This window comes from Adiantum capillus-veneris, chromosome 6, assembly GCF_014529385.1.
Source record: "Adiantum capillus-veneris isolate H3 chromosome 6, ASM1452938v2, whole genome shotgun sequence".
Classification (NCBI taxonomy): domain Eukaryota; kingdom Viridiplantae; phylum Streptophyta; class Polypodiopsida; order Polypodiales; family Pteridaceae; genus Adiantum; species Adiantum capillus-veneris.
This window is the reverse complement of record NC_140936.1, coordinates 103,663,997-103,687,082: the sequence shown is the minus strand read 5'-3', so window position 1 is coordinate 103,687,082 and position 23,086 is coordinate 103,663,997. Positions and strand designations below refer to the sequence as shown.

Below are 23,086 nucleotides of genomic sequence, written 5' to 3'. Positions count from 1 at the left end.
GCTCTCGTCCCCGGCAGCGGCGCCAAATGTTAAGGCGGTTACGCCGCTAGCGGAAGCTAAATAGCGAGAACTCAACCAACAACAGAATTTGTCAGACGAGGACGAAGCTTGACCCGCAGGCGCATGGAAACAACTAGGTGGGTGTCAAATCACCTACTCGACCTTCTAATGACAATCACTACCAAGGAAATCAAATCTAAGTTCTAAAATACGCAAGTGACTGAAATCCGTACTACGAACGAATGCTATACGAAACAGGATCTAGAATCATCGAATCGATCTCAAACTCAAGGGGAAGTCTATACACTAGGTAAGAACAACACCCTAAAGACTTGAACTGCAAAATCAACCTATAACCACTCCGTGCGGTAAACGCGTATGAAGACAGGCCGAAAATTACAGGTGACCGAAACTTGACCCCGATGGTACGAATGTGTAGCTCTACTCGTTGTGGTTCTATAGATATGCTGCACGCTCTATTCCGACACACGAGTTGGAAGAAAACTCACACCGAAGCTCGTAGGAACTTACCTCACATAGAAGTCGATAGCTCACACTCTTGGTATCTGTGCGTAGCTCTCACCGTTGCTAACACAATGGTGGTGTCGCTTCTCCAATGGCGGCCCCGTAGCTCGCGTAGCAAGAAGATAAGACTCTCTCTCTCTCTCTCTCTCTCTCAGACACAGTCACAGCGCTCAAAACTCACCTTGATTAATAATTGAATCTCCCTTAGGTTACAAAACTTTGGCTTATATACCTCAGCCTTGGAGGTGAGAACATCTCTAATTATGTACATCAGCAGGTGAAATTACGTCGGGATTACAGACTGGAAACTCAATTGAGTCCCGTTACTTAGTGAATGGCTCAAATCAAAATTAATGTCGGAAAGACATTTATTACAATCAATGGTTACAAAATGATGGGTGTGAGCAAAAATGCGGGTGTGATCCTCTGCTGGCTCAACAAATGTTTTCTTTATTATGACTTGTCTAGTCCATTGGTCACGTCCACACAGATCCACCAATTTAGAAAATGTGTAAATACTCATCTTGGTGTAGATTCACTAATTTAGGTAGCACCAATAGTTTGTGCAGATCTACCGATTTAGGCAACACTAGTGCATATTTGTTGATTTAGGTAGTACACCTACAAACCATAGATTCAATATTATAAACAATATTAAGTGCAGATTCACCTGTTTAGGTAGCAAAAGTGCAGATTTGGTAATTTAGGCAACATATGTCATTGGTGTCTGTGAGTGCACGTGTACGTGCGTGCGCAGTGCGGTGCATGCAGGGAAGGGGAGAAGCACGAGATGGTGTGAATGGAGCAACCTCAACAAGTAGTGAGTGAGGAGCCCCTTATTCTTTGTTATGTATACAAAGAATAAGGAAGTGTACACATGTTGGGCAGGTGACCGACGAACACCGAATGTACAGCCCCAGGGAAAGGTGCAGCGCCTTTACCCCAACAAACTCCCACTTAAAGGCGATGGGCTGTTAAGTGAGACCTACTAGCTAAACTACTAGTATGTACAAGAAACTAGGTGAGAGACTCTCTCAACCTACTCCCATTGGCTCACTTAGTCGATCTACACGCAGTCGTATTGGATCTGGTGGTAGGCCAGCGTGCATACCCACACTAGAGCCTGCATGTAAATCCCGCAGACAACTCTGTATGGTCTACAAAGCTCCACGAAGCGTCAAGCTAGTGTCAATCACCGTACAACTGACAATCCCTGCTGCAAATGCTCCCACTGCATCTGCTAGATCGGGCCTCAACCCTAGTAAGTCGAACACGAGATGCTTGACGAAGTCTGCGAAAGCATGGCTGTACTCGCCTCCCTGTGCTATCTACAATCACTGTATCATCATGACTACCCATAACGTTGGATGTGTCAACGTCGACACTCGGATAGCTATGTCCCTCTCACCCATAGGCAAAATTGTGTGTCCTGGCACCAACTCATCAGCCTCTAACATGAGCATATCGAAAAACTCCATATCTGTCATCTCTAACATGAGCATATCTCATACTTGCTCTACCTTTGCCAGCACAAACTCTGACAACACCTGTTGTGTCTCACTAAAGCACTAGCACTCTATCCTTGTCTCTACAGAGTCTAATGAAACATCCTACATAGCTAAATGCTCTGTATCGTGAGCATGGTGGAGCTCATTCGCGAAAGAGACACGTCTCATCTCTGCTCAAAGCATGCCAGCAAAAAAATTGAGACTACACCATCTCGAACCTCAGACACATGCATAGGATATACCAGGCCGCTGCGGTCTCCTCTGGCAATCACTAATGAACCGCAATGCATCTGGAAAGACTGCTCTCTAAGCAGTATCTGACAACCAAAGTCTGCTAACTATCTCACTGGGATCAAGCGTTGTCTTAGCTGAGGAACATAGTGCGCATTCCGTAGTGTGTAGATGCACCACTTGGAAATGAGAAACAAACGTCTCATGCACCCTCTAAGTCAAACGCCAAATCATTGGCCAAACTCCCACTAGAAAATGTGGTTTCCCACTAGAAAATGTGCTAAACCACTCACGACATGGTGTGACGTGGAAAGCAACATCACTATCTAGTAACCATTGTGAATAAATTGTGCTATCCATAGACATATCTGCAAGAGTTACACTCGAGGCAAGCATGACATCACTATCACTGGCATAGATTGCCACTGGAACTGCCTCCCTAACATGTGTCAAAGGTGTATCTTCATCCCGCATACATCTCCACTACTGTCTCATACATCTGAAACAACGGTGCCTAATGTGCCTTGTGTGACCACAATGCCAACAACGCAAGTATCAACAAGAATGAGACCGCTATCTCTCACTATCACACATGTCTGCTGCCATAGGTGAATGCAAAAAATGGCAACAAAGTGGGAGATCACTCGTCCACTACGCAATCATGAAAACCATGACCAATTGCATCAAAATCGATGCTCACATTATGCATAATACAGCTCCACAATCTGCTATCTACAAGCATAATCTGAGACAAACTGCTCAACCGAGCGTAAAACGCATAACCATATACGAAAGTAGAGAGCAAACTAGCTCAAAACACATATCACAAGAGAAACTGCCTGCAAAAGATCTGCAAAAACCTGTGAAACGTGTGACTATCTATCTATAGCCACACAATCATATGCTAATCCTCACTCCCATGAGAGTGGGTACAAGAACACCAAACTGTGTGCAAGTTGACAAAACATGCCAAAGTGAGAGTAGACACTCGATCACTGTCAAAGTGGGAATATATCGACCATTGTACAAGATGGCATAACAGTGCAAACTTTTATGGCAAGAAGACCGGGAAAAATGAACAAAATTTTCTTTGCAAAATGAGTCAAAACTCAACGCAAACCGTAAGCCACGAAACTGCAGATAACTGCCCAGAGTGGGAGTAAACTCTGCCATTAAACTATCAGAGAGTAAACTGCAAATACGCATAAATCAAGGTGCGAATCTAGGAAAAATGCGACAAAGTTTTTCCTGAAAACTGAACAAAAACTCAAAAATCTCACAAAAAACTGCACCAAAATAGACACTCAGTGTCTCAGTAAACAAATCCACAAATAGCATACATAGCACTACCAAAAGCCTGGCAAAACAACTCACTAATGACTGAGTGGCTCTATGGACATATTCTTGTCCAAAAAACTGCTTCAATTAGCCCAAGGTCCTGCTCTGCAGCCCGATTCATGGCACACACACTCCCAAAAGCTCTTCCTTTGTCTTGCAGCCGACCTGCTGCTCTCGATGCTCTGCTCGAGCCGAGATCTCTCAAGCCTATGAGCTCCTGTTTTGCCCGAATTCCTGTCAAGCTCTACAAAATGTTTTCCAAAAGTTTTTGTTGCTTCGATTTGAAGCTCACACACTCAATGGAGGTCTCCTGAGTTTTGCCAAAAAACTTTGTGACCTGCTTGTCGACCTGCAGATTCCTTGAGAATCCTCGAGATCCCTCTCCAAGCCAAGAGGGGATGCACGTGTCGGGGGAAGCGAGATTCGTGATCTTGCCCGGTCCGTGCCGGATCGGCCCCGAACCACTCCGATACGGTGCCGCGAAGCATCGAGCTCAGTGGGAGCTCTATTGCCTCTGAGAGATCGCCGATGCTGCCAAGTCATAGCTCTGATACCACTTGTGAGTGCGCGTGCGCGCGGTGAGTGCGGGGAAGGGGAGAAGCACGAGATGGTGTGGGTGGAGCAACCTCAAGAAGTAGTGAGTGAGGAGCCCCTTATTCTTATGTACACAAAGAATAAGGAAGTGTACACAAGATGGGAAGGAGGCCGAACACCGGACGTCCGGCCCCGGGGAAAGACGCAACGCCTTTATCCCAACAGTGTCAATTCATCAATTTAGGCAACACTGATCACAAAAGCATACTACACTGGCTAGCCACCACTATCCTTGGTTTGATTTTGTTACCCGGGTATGTAATGGAAGTGATTCTGGATTTGAAATTAGACTCGAATTTGAACTTTGGTTTATGATGATTGGTTTTCAACCCTATGTATAGAATCGGACTTGAGATTTATGAGAATTGATTTATAGGACGATGAATGTGATCAATGATATCCTGCTACATCAAGATATGTCATATATTGCTTATTCTAATGGTATGGGACACTACAATATATAGTATGTGGATGACGACAAGCACAAGCAAATGTGTTTGTTTAAGTCTTTGTCAGCAACCCTTTCTAGCACATGCTGAGTGATGCAATGAGAGGAGATACCCAATTTGCATGTTTAATTTCATAGATAAATTCACCTTCCTTTGGCTTCTCGATCTCTTCTTTGATCTTTTAGGCAAAGGTTTCATGGTACATGTAAGATGTTAGTTGGCTTGGTTTACCATCCTCATGCATCAAAGTTGTCTGTTGAAATCTACTCTCTTGAGATCCTTATAAAGACCACACATCTCTATACTCCTTAAGAGTCTTGATCAAGATCTCTCGTTCCTCTCGACATAAGTTTTTGGCTGTATAAGTCAATCTTGGATCTTTTCCTGGATTGGCTAGATCAATTTGTTTTGCATCTTTTGGTCCATCATAGGATTTTCTAAGCTCAAGTAGCTCTCTCATATATTGCACAAATATTTTCTACTCTTAAATCATTTTTATATATTTTAAGTACGATGGAACACTCCTGTTATCTCTTTGTTGATCATCGGCTGATTCCATTTTAGTAGTCCAAACTTATTCAAGTGTTCTTTTCAAATCTCGTTTTTATGCAATTTTTAATAATTTTGGTTCTCATCGTAGGTACGTCCAAGTCTTGAGCTCAAGACTTCACAAATAGATTTATGAGGTCTCTTGGGATTGTTGCTACGATGTTAAAATTTTTTCTTCTTGTATGCGTGTGAATAAGAAGAGAGGACAATGTAGCAACCATTCTCTTCTTTTGTGTGTGTGTGTGAGAGAGAGAGAGAGAGAGAGAGACACAGAAAAGAAGGAGAGAGTGGGAAAATGATAGATGACTTCCCCCTTATTCGAGACTCGGTGACAGATTTGTCGTCCATTTTCCTCTCGTGTAGGTGACACTCTGAGGTCTCTCTCTCTCTCTCTCTCTCTCTCTCTCTCTCTCTCTCTCACACACACACACACACACACACACACACAGAAAACACACACAGTTGTCGACGCTGCGAGAAAGATGGTGCTTCTTTCCTTGGAGATCAGGGCGGAGCTAGAGAACCTCCTAAACTTGCAACCCCAGGAGGCCTCGGACTTTCCCTACTTCTTCAAGGTAGTTTGTGTTTCATGTGAGAGAGTGAGAGAGAGAGAGAGAGAGAGAGAGAGAGAGAGAGAGAAGAGAAGAGAAGAGAAGAGAAGAGCCACTGTTACCTTTAAATTTTGCGGTTGTTGTGGTCATTGTGGGAGATGCATGGGTTGTCGTTGAAGCTCCAAAAAGAGAGGTGGTGTAGTCGGTTGCCTGAGCTCATTGTAAGTGGAACCGTGTTTTCACAGCGTATTCATTTTAAAAACGTGTGTGTGTGTGTGTGAGAGAGAGAGAGAGAGAGAGAGAGAGAGAGAGAGAGAGAAAAGATGACGACGACGACGACGACGACGAAGAGAAGTTTTTAACAGCTTAGGAACAATCCCAAGAGACCTTTAACATCTATGTGACAAGGCTTGAACTCAGGACCTTGTGTGTGTGTGTGTGTGAGAGAGAGAGAGAGAGAGAGAGAGAGAGAGAGAGAGAGAGAGAGAGAGAGAGATCTATTAATGTGCACGGGAGGCCGAACTCGGCCTATGAGACAAGGATATTTCATTACATTCCACTTCGGGCATCGATAGAAAGAAATTCAAAAGCCTCCAAAGAGTTGGTCTAACGATAAGGCTTTGGCCTCTCAACCTACGGGTTGTGGGTTCAAATCCACCTCTAGAGGGTTCAAAAGAAAAAAAAGAAGAAGTTCAAAAATAGAAAAGAGGGTAGTATCTTCAAGACTCTTATGACTCATAAGAGTTTACATTACAATGGGATTCATTACATGAGGTGAAAATAGTTGTAAATCAAATAGGTTGTGGATTCACCCCTCTCGGAGTGGGGTGTGGAACTCTCCATGATTGCTTCCCATCTCTTTATAATGCCCACTTGCCATTCTTCCTTGCTTCTTTTACTTTGGCCAACTCTACTGGCCTATTCTTAAGCTGCAGTGGGGTTAGTTCATGAGCTATCCATGCCTTTGTCCCTTAGAGGGACCTTGTCTGCTTCATGACTGCTATTTTCTCAGATTTGCCCCAATATGAGACCTTTGCTTGTGTGCCTTTTGACTATGATGAAACTGGGTTCCTCTAAGTCCACAAAAGGTATGACTTTGCTCAACTGTGCTTTAAGAACATTTGATCTTCAAGCTCTGGGGCAATGCTTTCCCCATCCAAGCCTAAGGGAAGCCCACCTATTTTGATTTGATTCTGTGTGCCCTCGCCCCTTTCCCTTTCTTTGATTATTGACATAACCACTTTAACAAAATGTGTTGAGTTTGATGACACTACCTTTATCACATGATTTGTCATTTCTTTTATAATGTCTCTATCCATGGGGCCCTCTCCCGCTTCCTGTTGTTGTGTCTTCATGGGTAGCATTTGTTTTTGCAACTCTTTGATCTGTTTATCCTACTTGATAATTTGCTTCTTCATGTCTGCTATTTCTGCTTGAAGTTTCTTCAACTGTTGCATGAGATATGACTCCCATGCTGATGGCTTGGCTGATGGTATAGAATGTGATAAGGTTGTGAAAAATGTCTTCTCCTTCTCCATTTTCTCCGTCTGCCCCTATCTGGAAGAAGGGGAGGCTGTCATGAAGTGGCCTCCTAAGAGGGTCCCCTCTCCCCCCTCAGGTGTCAGGTGCAACGCAAGTGTTTAAGGATTTAGCTCGGATCTATTACTCTGCACAAACACAAGGTTACTTTACTTCACTTGAGAGAGAGATTGAAGTGAACACAATGAAGGAGAGAGAGGCAAAGAGAGAAGCGACGAGTGTCACAAACTGCTGACATGTCAAGTCACTGAAAAACGAAGCCAACCTTCAGTTCCCGGCCGAGGGGCCTAAAACCCTAAGAAGCAGAAGTAGCAGAAGAAGAAGCGGAAGAAGTATTGTTGTTGTTACTCTCGGCCCGAACTTGGATGGTTATGCGAGAGGAGTATTAAGAAGTATGAGGAGTGGTTACTGTCACGAGGACGTGACAACTGCTAACCTTAGTTGTTGGTTTCTTTTCAATGATTTTCGTTTAATTTTTGAGACCCTCTTTTTGAAGTTGCAAATGGTCGGACATTGTATGGCTAGTGTGAAACAGTAGTTTCACTCGTAGATGGGAAGCTGGTCGGCATTGGAATTCGAGTATTAAGTAGTAAAAGGGTGTCTAGGCTCAGTTCAAAGTCATTTAGGTCCCCTCGCCACACTTAATAAGTTGGTGGATGTCACAAGACGGGCACCACGTGCTCACGGAAAAGAATAGACTTTTAGCACTTCAATAACAACTGAACTGAAAGAGAGAGACGACACGCGACACAGAGTGGCGGAATTCCACCCCATAGATTATTGGCTCCAAACCTTGGCACCCCTTTCGGTATTTCTTTATATTATTGGAACTCAGTACAATGCCGGTACTCGCGCTTTGCACCTTCTCACTGAAGAGTGCCAAAGAATGAGCCCTCTGCACTGATTTAAAGGCCCTTGGCCTTGAAAAGCAGTTACATGAAAAGCAGTAAAACTCAAAAGCAACTGGTCTCAAAAGCTGGCGCTGAAAATTCAGCCAGTGTAAATCACGGAAATCCGTACAGCTTGCCACGTCATCACTGTCAGCGTGAAATGCAGAAATCCGTACAGTTTGCCACGTCAGCAATCATGTGCAAAATTTGGGTTTTTCGTACAACCTGCCAACGTGAATTCCGCAAATCCGTACAGTTGCCAGGTCATCTCCTTCTACTGCTTTTGCTTCTTAGGGTTTAGGCCCCTTGGTCGGTGGCTCCGTTCTTCAATGACTTGACACGTCGGCAGTTTGTGACATCCCCCCTTCTAGAAAGAGAGTAATCGTTTGCGATTACAACATATCTGCAAAACCACTCAAGTTAGCTCAAAAATTTTCGAGGGACATTTCGATGGACAATCAGTTTGTTCTTTTTTTTGTCAAGGAGTTGGCTTCTCCTTTCAACTGTTTTGATCAAGGAGATGGCTTCTCCTTTCGACTCTTTTCTCCTTTCGTTCAGATCGGAACTCTTGATATTCCAGCGTAGTAAAATTAGCTATCACACCTAGACCGCACTGATCTTCCACGAGTGTCTTGATGCACTAAAATTACATACCTAGGCAATCTCATCCAATTAGGAATATTCAGTGGTTGGCACATCACAATGCAACACAAATGCTCACATATGCATGTTACAAGACACAACGAACAGCACCGCTGAGCACTCCCCCGAGACAAACGGTCTGCGGGATGAAGTTACTCAATGACTACCTCGTCACTCCCCTCGCAAATAACCTAAAAAGGTCCGAGCCATGAGCTCAGAGGACTGTACAACCAAACGCTCCCCAGACCGTAGTCTGCGTGGCTTGGAGGTTCAAGCATACAACCAAACGCTCCCCAGACATCGGCCTACGTTGTTTGGAGGTTTTCTAGCATACAACGGAACGCTCCCCAGACATCGGCTTGCTTCGTTCTGAGGTTTTCAAGCATACAACGGAACGCTCCCTAGACATCGCACTGCGTCGTTCCGAGGTTCAAACAATACCAAAATAACATTTCTCACTTCTCCACCTGAAAATAAAATATGCAATCAATGAAACCAATATTAAAACTAGAGTCAAACAATTCATCGGCACCAAGACATGTTTAAAACAGATAGCATCCATTTCAAACAAATTTCAAACAATGCTTTCTCAAACAATGTTCAAAAGTATCTAACTAGAAAACAACTAGAGAGGTCATTCACGGCTTTGTTGGAACAATCGAACTTTGAGGACAACTGGCTTGCCCTTCTGCATCACGGTGATGGTTCGGTTCCAAACCTGGAGAGTCGCATCATTCTTGTCGTGCCAGGGCATGCCCAAGAGAACGTCGCAATTGCCCAACTTCATAATGTGGAAATCGGCTTTTCCATGATAATCTTGTATAGTCACTGGAAGAGCACCAATGAGCGGTACCACTTTCTGAGTTTGCCCCGTGGCTAGCTCAGCTTCAATTTCTCCACCCTTTGCATCATAATCAAAGTGCATCTGCTTCAAGAATTCTGGATGTATGAAGTTCTCTGTAGCTCCGGGTTCAAAGAAAATAAGGGCTTTCAAGCCGTTGACTTTGCCATATGCTTGACACAATTCATTTGTACTTTCAAGGCGTATGTCATAGATATCAGGGACTAGTCCAATAGCAGGTCTAGCCCTCTTAGCCGGAGGTAGGCCTGGGGATCTGTGTGTCATGGGAGCAAAAGGTTGCTCTGAGGATGTTGAGGCTCGCTCAAGACATGTATTGAACGTATGCCCTGTTTGCAAACATTCGAAGCATCGACCTTCTTGTAACAAGGCGTCTCATTGACGGTGTGTCAGACGAGGCTGTTGAGGCTAGTTTTCACGGGGTTCCCGAGAGTTTGCTCATTGTTGTCGGGAGTTCTGGTTAGTGGCTGGAGTTGCTTTCGTGGTAAACTCCAACTGTCCTTTCATCATATTGTAGCCGACTGTGGCATGGTCCATAAGCTCTTGCATGGTTGAAACTTGCTTGGACAAACAATATTCTTGCAATGGTGATGGTAATCCAATGGTGTAGCGCTCGCACTGATCCTCCAAGGGAATGAACTTAAAGGACATCGAAAGGTAGACGTCGAGAAACCTTTGGTTATAGTCCTCCATGGTCTCTGTGTGTCACGTGACACATCCAACCCTATGTGTCCATGGACAAGCTACTTCATAACAAGGGTTCCGTCAGTCTAGTCAGTCTAGATTAGAAGTGTTCTGGCACTTTTGTGAGTCTGTTCGCGGACCGTGCATGCCCAGGCACTTAGTGTAGATGCATATCCTCTGGTTGCACACAACATGATCATAAGCATTCCCATCAGAATCCATCAGAATCCTTCAGGGGAATTTTCCAGTGCATTTAGCCTATTGTTCCTATTTTTGACATTTTTCACTTATTAATTTAAGTGACTTTTGTTGGAAAGTAGGTAGGGCAAATTGGGTAGATAATATATAAGAAAACCAAGGCTAGCACTATTTGGCAGAAGAGGCAGCAGGAGCACCAATGCTCAACAGGCAACTTCTCAGCAAGAACCTCCCTTGGTGGCGTTTTCCCTCCAAGCAGAAAGACTCCCCATGCTAGCGTTTTTCATCAACATCAGCCTTGGCGTTTTCAGCAAGCAGTCATCGCCATAGTCTCTCATGAGTAGTGTTTCATCAGCAAGCTTCACCGCAGAAGACCTCATGACCTAGCGTTTTCAAGAACCCCCAAGTCGCCCCCATTTGCATAGCGATTGCAGCCCTAAAGACCAGCAGATTTCAACCCTATAGACCAGCAGATTTCAGCCCGTAAGGACCAACCCATATCAGCGTTTTTGGTGCTAGAACATTTCAGCCATCAGCGTTTTTGGGACAGCAGCAAATCGGCGATAGAATTCAGCCATTAGCGTTTTTGGACAGCAGATAGAAAGCATTAGATTTCAGCCACAATGTCGGTCTCGTCATCCCCGTTGTCGACATCGACCTAGCATAGATTTGCATGAGTCACATGCATCCACTTTGTACCAGTTTGTGCAATCAATAGTAGACCACTCTCGTCGACGAGAGTGGGGCCTTCGGAGGAGGGTTTTACGTCTCTGGTGTCGTATTCTCATCTCTCTCTCAGTCTCATACATTCTCATGCACAGTGTCCATTCACTTTGTTTGTGATCATTGCACTCTCTCATTAAGAACGGAAGGCTCTCCCTTCCATAAGAACAAAAGGAACCTTGAGCACAATTCGGAGCACTCATCTCGAGCAAAGTTCAAACATTCATTCTGCTGCATCTAACATTGGTATCAGAGCTTTGGCAGTGTTCTGTATCACTCAAGGAAAGAACCACAAGAATCACAATAATTTTTTTTGCTTGTTGAGGCGTATCGATTCCTAATCGTGTTTTTGAAGAGTGACAGGAATCCTAGGAAAGAAGGGCTTGTCCAGTCTCCCCTTGTGCTTCTTTTCACTCATTGAGAGCGGACCGTGCACTTAGCGGCCGGCCAATCGACGTGAGGTGGGAAAAAGCAACCTTGGTGTGAGCGCAAGGTTGCCAAGGGGTGCGCCCGCAGAAAAGAGCAGAACTCGGGTGAAGAGAAGATCCTTCTCAAACACAGATTGCAAGCGAAAGAAAACCTTCAAGAACCTCAAGAACCTGAAGACCTCAAAACCCTCAAGAACCCAAGAACCCAAGACTCTCAAGAACCCAAGTTCCTCGTGAACTTAAGAACCAAAGATCATAGTGCATGGTCATCACCTGAAGCGGAATGGATACTTCGCATATAGGTGATGAGCATGAGAGAGGCGACGAAGAATTTTTCCCACCAGGAGGTTTTTCCGACCCTCCCCCTTCTCCATCTACGCCACGAATTGTACCAAATCCTATGGAGGCGATGGTCAAGTTGATGTTGGACATGATGGCACGACAAGAAGCAACTCGCGTTGCCTTGGAACGCGAGCGCGATGAACGAAAAGAAAGAAAAGCACAAAGAAAGGAGGAAGCCGAAGCAAGACGAGCGGCCTTGGAGGCCGAGCGTGAGGTTCAAAGGGACCTCCGCACTCGAGAATTGGTTCGACAAGTACTTGCCTCGAAGTCCAAACCAACCAAAGATGTTGGGAGTTCATCAAGTGGCGCAAGCTAAGATTCGGACTCCAACAATCCAATCACAGAGAAGTTGACTTTCAGTAAGTATGATGGTAAGATGGATGCTACGGTTATTCATTCTTGGTTGCATCAATTTAATGCATATTTTGCGACAACGAAGAAGACAGGAAATAACAAGGTTTTGATGGCAGCTATGTACCTTGCCGGTGATGCCATCAATCGGTACCACGCATGGCAAGAGGCACAGTTAGCCGCACACCTAGAGGAAGCCGATGAATTCACGTCCCTTTCCTTCAATTGGGCTGATTTCCAAGACAAGTTCAAGGCGCTGTTTATGCCACCTCAGTATCTTGCATGATTGAAGGACGATTGGCGCGCTCTCAATCAAAATGGTATGCTAGCTATGTCTTTTTCTAATCGTGTTTTGCAGCTAGGTACCCAATTACGCAAGTCGGATAATGAGTGCAAGGAGGCATTCCTTTATGGATTGGACGAGTATATCAAGTATGATGTTGAGGTGCTCGATCCAATTGATCTCAACAAGGCGGTAGCGATTGCTCTCGCAGAGGAGATGAAGCACAACAAGGGAAAGCCTAAGGAAAACAAGACTTCGACAAGTACCTCTCAGACTTCTCAGAATGGTAAGAACGGTAACTCTTCTAACCAATCTTCCAACAGTCTCTCAGAAAAGAACTCTTCCAATGAACCTAAGGATAAGGCTAACACAATTGCCAAACCTAAGCTCACTCCAGATGAAAAGGTAGCACAAGGAATTTTAGGAGGATACATCACGTCGGAAGAGCAAAGCACTTATTCTAAGGAAGGTCGTTGTTTTCATTGTCACACTAAGGGTCACATAAAAAGAACATGTCCTAAGCTTGACTCTAATGAATCTAAAGAACCCACATAACCCACTTCCTCTGTCAATGCAATTAATGATAACACGAGTGTGCCCCAAGTTTCTCATGAACCTCCCATTGATAAGTCTCTCATTAAATGTTATGGTCATATGATGGGGCAACGTTTTGTGATATTGTTTGTAAGGTGCAGCAGAATGAATGTTGTATTTTCTCAAGATTAGTGATCTTTATTGCTCAAGGTTCCTTTTAGTTCTTAAGGAAGGAGAGAGCCTTCCGTCTTTATGGAGAGTGCTATGATCACGAACAAAGTGAGTGGATATTGTGCGTGCAAGTGAATGAGACTGAGAGAAGGAGAGAAAAGAGATACGACACCCGAGAGGTTGTAAACCCCTCCTCCGAAGGCCCCACTCTCGTCGGCGAGAGTGGTCTAACTTTGATTGCAGAAAGGTGTACAATGATGATGCATGGACTGATGCAAATGGGGGCTATATCGATGACGACGACGATGACTTTAGGGCTGAATTTGGTCTTCTTCTATCTGTTGTCCAAAAAGGGGGAAAATGCTGAGGTTCTGGGTGGTCTTGGGGTTGCTTCTCATGGCTGAAAATCCCTGGTTTAGCAAGGGGATTTAGGGCTGATAGAAAACGCTGATCAAGCACTGCTTGGCTGCGTTTTTGTAACTGTGATCGTAGGCTGAAAACGCTGATGGATCTGCAAGTCAAGGCTGCGTTTTATAGGCTGAATTCCCAGCTGTAAACACTGTCAAGGGCAGCGTTTTTCAAGGGCTGAAGGCTGATATAATCGCTGGCTTCTGCTGAGGGTTTGCGATCCCAAAAACGCTGGGCTTTGGGGCTGCCTGAAGGGGAAAAACGCCAGGGGATGGAGCTTGTAGGCGAGGGTTGCTGTGAAGAAAACGCCAAGGGAAGTGGGAGGCTTGATGGCGATGGGAGGTGGCCTCACCAAGATGGCTTGGGGAGGGTCTTGCTGAGAGAGGGAGGGAACAGCTGTTGCTTGGTAGCCTGCTGTGCTCCTTGCTCATCTGCCCAATTGTGTTAACTTGGGTTTGCTTATATATTAACTTACCCAATTCGCCCTACTGAGTACCCAACAAAAGTCACTTAATAAATAAGTGAAAAATGTCAAAAATAGGATAAAGTCACTTGAAAAATCCCCAAACTGACTCTGATGGAAATGCTTATGCTTATGCGGTGTGCAACCAGAGGATATGCATCTACACTGAGTGACTGGGCATGCACGGTCTACGAATAGACTCACAAAAGTGCCAGATCACTTCTAATCTAAACTGACTTGACTGACGGAAACCCTGCTATGGTGTACCTTGTCCACGGATAGATAGGGTTGGGATGTGTCACGTGACATCCCCTCCTTTTTCAAAGTGAGGTACTGGTACCGAACTGTATGGCGTCTAGGGAGATCGCCAACAGCATCCGGAATCCTGGAAGGGACTCTTCGCCGGCCCACTCTGATGTGTGGGTCGTGCGGTACTTGAACTTCATAAAGGTCTGCAGCGCTTGCTTCTTTGGGCCGCGCTGAAAGCGACACAAAGTCTTCTGTGGCTCCTTCCTTACTTCACCTTCGTCTAGAGACTTGCTTCTTTCGTCTTCAAGAATCTCCATGGCTGAAAATTCCTGAAACCATTTCCAACACAAAACCATGAACATACCCATTCCATGTAAAGTGAAGGAAAAAAATCTTGTCTTCTCTAAAGACTGTGCATGCAATGTAGATGAACCAATAGACGGAGTGCCAAACCGTTCACCACATACACGCAAACAATGAGATCGAATCTTTCTCTTATGATCTAGAGCAATCAACTGTGGCAATTCACAACGGAAATGTCCATGCTTGGTGCTCATACTTTCATGTGCTCGTTCTACAAATGTGTCATGCCAAGGAAGAGACATGGAATGTGACTTCCTTGAATGCATACTTTTTAGCTTTTCATGAAAAATCCGCATACATTCGTGCTCATCCATGAGAGAAACCTGCTCAACATGCAATATGTCATGCCTAGGAAAAGGGATCACATAAAGACGCTGACTAAAATACAGGAAACGATCATGAATGAAACACTCGAATAATGCGTGCGTATCAATCATGCGAACAGATAGTACTTCTTGTAAGGGTTCTTTGAACCTAGGCTCGAGAGCCAAGATCGATTCTTCCTGAATGATGGAATCATCTTGTGGGGGTTCTTTGGACCTCGACTCGAAAGCCAAGATTGGTTCTTCGTGATTGATCGAATCTACAACGAGGTTAGCTTCGCTAGAAAAAGCATCAACTAACACATCATCCTTGTGAACAATCACAGCTTCTTCATGCAACTCATCATGCTTGTCTTTGTCATCCAAATCATCACTCAAATCATCATGCTTCTCATAATCATGCAAGTTCTGTGTGTCATGCTGTGGAGAAAAAGAGATTGAGAGAATCTCCTTATCCCGTATCTTTTCAATCTTGTCCTACATATTAGCAATGAGAGAGGGAGAATGAGAAATGTCCTCTCCATGAAAGACAGTAGGAGAATCACTTTTGGCATTGAGAGTCAAAGTGTTAGCCTCAAAATCAATGAGAGCGTTAGTCTCACGAAACCATCGAATGCCCAAAATCATATCACATCCTGAGAGAGGAGAAACAACAAATCCTCTAGTGAAGGCAGTCTGTTGAATTGCAAACAACACATCAAGGCACTCCTCCGTGATGAGAGCGTCCATACCGGGACGAAAGCCAGAGACCTCGATAGGAGATCTCGGACTAACTTCGAGGCGGGCTCTCTCAACAAGAGAGGAACTGATCACATCATGCATACTACCTGGGTCAAACAATATGACAAAACTGTGCCCCGACGTACGACCATAACATTTAATGAAATTCGCGCTGATAGCTTGTATGGATTTTTGGATTTTTCGTTGATTGCTGACGTAGCAGATTGTATGGATTTTCGCGTTTTACGTTGGTTGTTGACGTGGTAGAGCTGTACGGATTTTCCCGCTTTTGCGTTGACAGCTTTTGGACTAGCTGCTTCTGAGTTTGAATACTTTTCATGTAACTGCTTTTAAAGGCCAAGGCCTTTAAATAAGTGTAGAGGGCTCAGTCTGTGGCACGCTTCGATGAGAAGGTGCAGAGCGCGAGTACCGGCATTGTACCGAGTTCACGCAATATAAAGAAATACCGAAAGGGGTGCCAAGGTTTGGGACGAGTACTCTCTGGGGGGAATTTCGCCACTCTGTGTCGCGTGTGCTCTCTCTCTTTCAGTTCAATTGTTATTGAAGTGCTAAAAAGTTTGTTCAGTCTGTTCTTTTCTATTGGCCAAGGTGCCCGTCTCGTGACGATGACAGTGCATGTCGGGTCCCAACCACCCTTAAGGCCCCATTGCTCTATTGGCAGAGCAAGTACTTGCTTCTATTACTTACACAAATCCGATGCTGAGGCTAAAACGCTGGTGCTGAAATTTGAGGCTGAATCTGAAAACGTTGATCTTTCTAAATCTGAAAACACTGATTTGATATGAGCTGAATCTGAAAACATTAATCTGATCTGATCTGAGAAATGGGGAAGCTTTTCTTTGAGGATATTTACCGCTATCATGGACTTCCAAGTGACATTGTTTCAAATCAAGGATCAGAGTTGATATCAAGCTTTGGGAAAGACTTGTTCAAGATTCAAGTTGTAAAGATTAACCTCTCTTTATCCAATCATCCACAAAGTGATGGACAAACAAAGGGGGTGAATCAAGTTGTAGAGCAGTTGTCACCAGGAGGTGTATTTTTCTTGTTGCCTTCCGTAAATAAGTATTAGATATATTTATTTTATTTTTACTTGTTTGTCCCAGAACCCTTGAAAAGGTGCAAGTGGACATTGCATGGCCAGTGTGAAACGGCTGCTGCCAAATGGGTTTCTCACATCGGGGATCTAGGTCGATCAGACAGGGACTGCCCGGGCCAGTTAGCACTGAATTCTGATGAGTATGGAAGCTCGTGTGCGCCAAACTGGAATTTGGGCCACTCGTCAAGTCACTGCAACTTTATAAGTTGAAAGGGGCCAGTAAATTAACCCACATTGTAGATGTTGGTCAAATGGTAGTCTTCAATGATGGTTAGGAGACCGATAGGGACGCCATGGAAGCATCTCCTAAAATTTAGGGAACTGCTATTTTTGACCGGAAAATGTGTTCGCATCATTAGCTCTGGAATGACAAGGGGAACATTTTATTGCTCTGCTGCCAAGTCAACTGACGCACCAGTTGAGATATTTTTAGCAGGGAAAGCCCAAACTCGGAAACTGGGCGACGTGTCAGCCTGTGAGCGATTCTGCCACTTTGGGAGGCAAAAACGAGCTGCATATCAACAAAGGGGGCGCCATTTTCAGCCTCAGGTCGATTGTAGCAGGTACAGAAGCTATGGAATGCTTACCTTGCCCTCTATGCACAGTATGGTGACGGGAGTGATGCCCCGCACGCTACATACTGCTCTCTTTCTCCCCTACGTACAGTATGTTATGCCCCACTAGTGGGCTTCTCATTTGACCTATGTACAGTTCTGGGGGTTTATGCGCGTTTGCCAAGGCAAGAGCCTTCTGAATAGGAACCGGATTAGTTAATTGCTAATCCCCCACAGGTACGCACAGTTCCATCACGAAAGATTGCTAGTTTGGAGAGTTTTCTCGCGTGAAAACTCGTCCAATTCCCAGGGGAACTGTCCCATTGCGTGTGGGAGCCCTTGGGACACGCGTAGGCGTGTTCGCTCCGCTAAAAACGATCCGAAACAGGGAATTACAGCCTGCTGTGTTTTTCTGCAGGTTTAGGGTTTCGCACCTAAACTGCAAGGGAACATCGAGGGAGCCTCGTGAGAGCCTTGGGATGCGTGTACAGGCTTTTGGGCTCCCGGCAGCGAAAAACAGAGAATTACAGCCCGCTGAATTTCTGTGACAGCTCACCAGAAAGCTTCCAGATATCGAGGGAATCCGTCCTAGACAGGTGTTTTTGACCTACAGGGGTTTTTGTGCCGTTATGCTGTCGAAAACCTGCGTTTTCAGCCCTCGCCAGGTTTGGACAGCTTTGTGAAAGCTTGTGCTAAGTGGTCGGATCGTCTACCTTAATTTGAATAAAGAAATACCGAAAGGGGCGCTAGTCTTTGGGGCCTACAGGGTGTCGGTCTCGTGTGCGCAGTGACATTCTAGTCGCTGGACGCAACTGTGTTCTCTTCCCTTCTCAGTGCTGCTAGATTGCACCTGTATGAGTAGACGGACACCAGATTGGCCCCTAACTTAGGCGCCCCTTTCGGTATTTCTTTATTGTTCAAAGAAGGGAATAAACGCTGTGGTTCCCTACAAGCTGCCCCGCACAAACTCGGCTGAATTTCCACTGTTCTAGCCCGATTTCAGCAGCATAACTGTACTAGAACCCTTCACAGTCAGTATTCCCACGCATTGGCCGACTTTCCGGACGCATACGGGCACTTTGCAAAACATGGCGAGAATCTGCAGCACGCTGAATTCTCTGTTTTCAGCCCTGAAATTGTGCCAGATCACCTGTACAGCGGTCCCTTTGCGTCCCCGAACCTCCTGGGGGTATTAGGGTCCGTTTAGGGCCAAAACCCTAAACCTGCAAAAATACACAGCAGGCTGTAATTCACTGTTTCGGGCTCCGTTTCGCGTGCCGGTCGCATCCGTAGCAAGTCCTCGAGCTCCCGCATCTGTGGGGCTACTTGCCCTTTGAATCGGACGAGATTTCTGGTGTGTATCTGGGGGGGGGGGGGGGGGGGGGGAATAGCCGCTAGCTAATCCAGTACCTGTGCAAGAGGCTCTTGCCTCGACAATCGCGCATGAACCCACACAACTGTACATTGGTCAAATGAAGAGCCCACTAGAGGGGCATAACATACTGCCAAAGGGGAGAGAGAGGGCAGTGCGTAGCGTGCAGGGCATCACTCCTGGCACCGCATTGTGCATAAGAGGGAAAGCAAGCACTCCATAGCTCTTAACCTGTGACAAAAACTGAAAATGAGGCTCTCCCACTCCTAAATTCAGCGCCACTTCTTGTTGCATGAGGCAAGTGCACCAGAATGTGCCACTTGGCACATTTACAAGCATTTTCCCGTTTCGGGGTTGCCGCCTAAAAATCTCCCAACCGGTTGCCCAGTTGACTTCACGGCAGACCAAGAAAATGTTCCCTTTGTCATTCCGGAGGTAATGACGTCAACACATTTTCAGGTCCCAAAATAGCTGTTCCCTAAATTTTAGGAGATGCTGCCATTGTATCTGTCTAGGTCATCCGACCCTCTTTGTACACTGCGGCCACATCCAGAACTGAAATGTAGCCTCTGTAGCAAAGGATTCCACTTTGGCTAGTCAATGACCCCACTTTGGCTAACCATAGTCTTTGTCCAACCTTAGTGCTCTCTTGCCCTCAGGCCTGGACTCCCTCTGGACAGTTCCACACTAGCTATGCAATGCAGGGCAGTTGGATTTCCCGAGGGGTGTTTCCAAAAAGTGAAAGTAAATAGATAATAAGAAAGAAATCAACAAAAAGGATAGATAGTAGTCACACGCTGGTGACATACCCCCCTCTTGAAATCTCAAACGTCCTCGTTTGCATCTATGTCGTTCATGCTCCTAGTCAACACTGATGTATTCAACACCTGTCGACACATGTACGACACATACATGCTCATTGTCAACCCTGGTGTATTCAACACCTCGTCGACTCATGTATTGCTTGCGTGTGAACCGTGTCCCAATGACATAGTGGTAGCTTCGCACTCTGCCATTGCTTTGAGTCAGTAACTTTCCAATGACAAAATGGTAGCTGCACATTTTGCCACTGTCTTATAGTACACGTTGGATCCCGTAACACTTTCGAGCATACCCAAACCGACAGTTTAAAGAATGCAGTTACACATGTACTCTTCAATAGAAGCAATCACTGTATCCTTGACAAACTGACAAGAAATACTCACTTCTATAGCACTAACCAAACGTTTGGACATTCCATAAGAGCAATTGCCAAACTGACAATCTGTACAGCTCTAACATTCATGTAACAGGTATTTGATTTGAGCTCACTTTAAATACCATGTACATCATTTGTTTCAAAAGCCATTGTCACACTGACAATCCATTTAGCTTTGAAACTCAAGGGGTCAAGGTAGGTTGCAAATCGAAGGCTTCCAGGTAAAGTGATAACACAGTTGGTGACTCTGCAAGTTCACCTTCTTCCATCCACTTCGCATCCATTGGTGGATAGTTTCTGAACTTTACCAAGTAACGCCTAGCAACCTTGCCTTTCACTTTCCTTTCTTTGTGTGCCAAAATCTGTTCAGGGACCAAGATCTCGTCAAGTTCCTCGACTTCCGGCTGATCTTCAGCTGGCATATCTTCTGGCACATCACCCACATAAGGTTTGAGAAGACTCACATGAAACGCATTGTGAATCTTCCAACTGTCAGGCAATTTCAGCCTATATGCAACATCACTGATTATGTCGCATACTTGAAAAGGCCCATAGTAACGCATGCTGAGCTTTGGAAACAGTCTTTCCTTGCCCTTCATCTTCTTTAACCTTGCCTTTTCAAAGCGTAAAAGCACCCAATCACCAAGTGAATATACCACTTCACGACGGTGACGATCAGCTGCTTTCTTTTGTTTTGCCTGAGTCCTTTCTAAGGCCACTTTGACCTTCTTGTACATTTCATCCATGTCCTGAACATACTTATCTGCTTCAAATATCTTGTCCTTTGTATGCAGTATGGGAGGAACTTTCTTGCCACCTTCAACTATCTCAAAAGGTGCCTTGCCAGTTGATGAATGCACTGTATTATTGTATGCATACTCCACCAATGGCAAATACTGCTCCCACTTTCCTTTATGCTCTGACACATAGCACTTCGGCAGATCTAGGACAGTAGAATTTGCCTCTTCTGATTGCCCATCTGTTTGAGGATGAAATGACGAAGAGAATTTGAGCGTTGTGCCCATATTCTCAAACAAGCCTCTCCAGAACAAACTTGTCATGCGTGGATCACGGTCGCTAACAATCGACTGTGGCATGCCATAATACTTGAAAATATTGCTCATAAACAAGCGTGCCATCTAATCTGGCTTTATCTTCTTCCTGACAGGAATAAAATGAGCCTGTTTGCTGAATCTGCAAATAATGGTCCAAATATCATCGTTTCCTGTCTGCGTTCTCGGAAGATCAAAGATAAAATCCATAGCAATACTTTCCCATGGTTTATCTGGAATAGGTAGTGGTTGCAATAGCCCTGGTGCCTTTTGCCTGTCAAACTTGACCTTTTGGCATATTAGGCATTCTCGCACAAAGGCATCCACATCCCTTCTCAATGTAGGCCAGTAGAAGAATGTCTCAACCGCTTTAACTGTAGCATCAATACCACGATGCCCTGCATACGGTGGGACATGACTCTCTTCCATAACTTTGCGTCGCAATGGCTTTGTGACACACAATCTGCCATGCATCATCATGAACCCGTCTTTAAGAAGATAGTGTTCATGACGTTGTCCATCCATTAGTTGCTCGAAGACCCTTGCAAAATCTTCATCATTTGCATACTGTTCTCTCATATCATCAAGTTCATGATGATAAGGAATTGACACAGCTGAAATTTGTGGCTTCCTTGACAAGGCATCAGCCACAACGTTCTTCTTGCCTTCCACATGCACAATCTGAAAATGGAACATGGACAAGATATTTGCCCATCGCATATGCTTCTCAGATAACTTTGTTTGTGTCAAGAAGTATCGCAAGGTCTGATGGTCCGTTTGGACAACGAAATCTGCACCTAGCAGGTAGTGTTTCCAACTTAAGAGCGCATGAATCACAGCTAGTAACTCTTTCTCATAGACCTGCATGGTCATCTCTTGCCCTTGCAAAATTCTGCTCTCATAGGCTACTACCCTGCCATCTTGCATTAGCACTGCACCAATGCTACTACCGCAGGCATCACACTGGACCACAAATGACTTCCTAAGATCTGGCAACACAATGACTGGATCTGAAGTCATCTTTTACTTTAAGAGATTAAAAACTGAAATCTCTTTCTGTGTCCATCTAAAGGTGACTGCCTTCTTTTGAAGAGCATGTAAAGGTGAAGCAATCTCAGCGAAATTTCGGATAAACCTTCTGTAATAGGAGCATAGTCCCAAGAAACTTCGGACATCGTGCACCGTCTTCAAATCTGGCCATGACTTGATCGCTTCAACTTTTGCAGGATCCATTGTGACACCATCCTTTGAGACAATGTGTCCCAGAAAGTGAATCTCTTCCAGAAAAAACTCACTTTTCTTTGCATTGATGAGCAACCTATGACTGCGTAGCTCTTTGAACACAATGGCCAAGTGATGCCTATGCTCCTCTTCATTCTTTGAGTAGACTATCATGTCATCAAAGAATGTACCAACAAACTGCTGGTGTGGACGGCAAATTCTGTCCATCATCCTATTGAACGTTGCAGGAGCATTTGTGAGGCCAAAGGGCATCACTAAAAATTCGTAAAGGCCAAACGTTGTTCTAAAAGCAGTCTTGTGCACATCCTCTGATCTAATGCGGATCTGATGGTACCCACTCTTTAGATCTATCCTGCTAAACATAGCTGCTCCTTCTAATTTGTCCATAATATCATCAATTCTAGGTATAGGGAACCTATTCTTGATGGTATTCTTGTTCAGTGCACGGTAGTCGATGCACATACGCCATGAGCCATCCTTTTTCTGCACCAACAACATTGGAGAACAAAATGGAGATGAACTGGGCTGAATCAGCCCCTTTTCTAACAGCTCCTGTACTTGGCCCATTATCTCTTTCTGTTGAGCCGCACTAACCCTGTACGGAGGCTTATTTGGTGGGCTACTGCCTGGCAC

General features: G+C 44.9%; 1 protein-coding gene across 1 annotated transcript in view; it reads left to right on the top strand.

Moving 5' to 3' along the window:
* Nucleotides 1–5,447: 5,447 nt before the first annotated feature.
* The window catches only part of LOC147456010 (uncharacterized), a 90,849-nt gene continuing 73,210 nt past the window's right edge, over nt 5,448–23,086 (top strand). Inside the window, exon 1 of the mRNA XM_086514596.1 lies at nt 5,448–5,769. Coding sequence (XP_086370722.1) covers nt 5,677–5,769 — 93 coding nt within the window. The 5' untranslated portion in view covers nt 5,448–5,676. The remainder of the gene's footprint in view (nt 5,770–23,086) is intronic.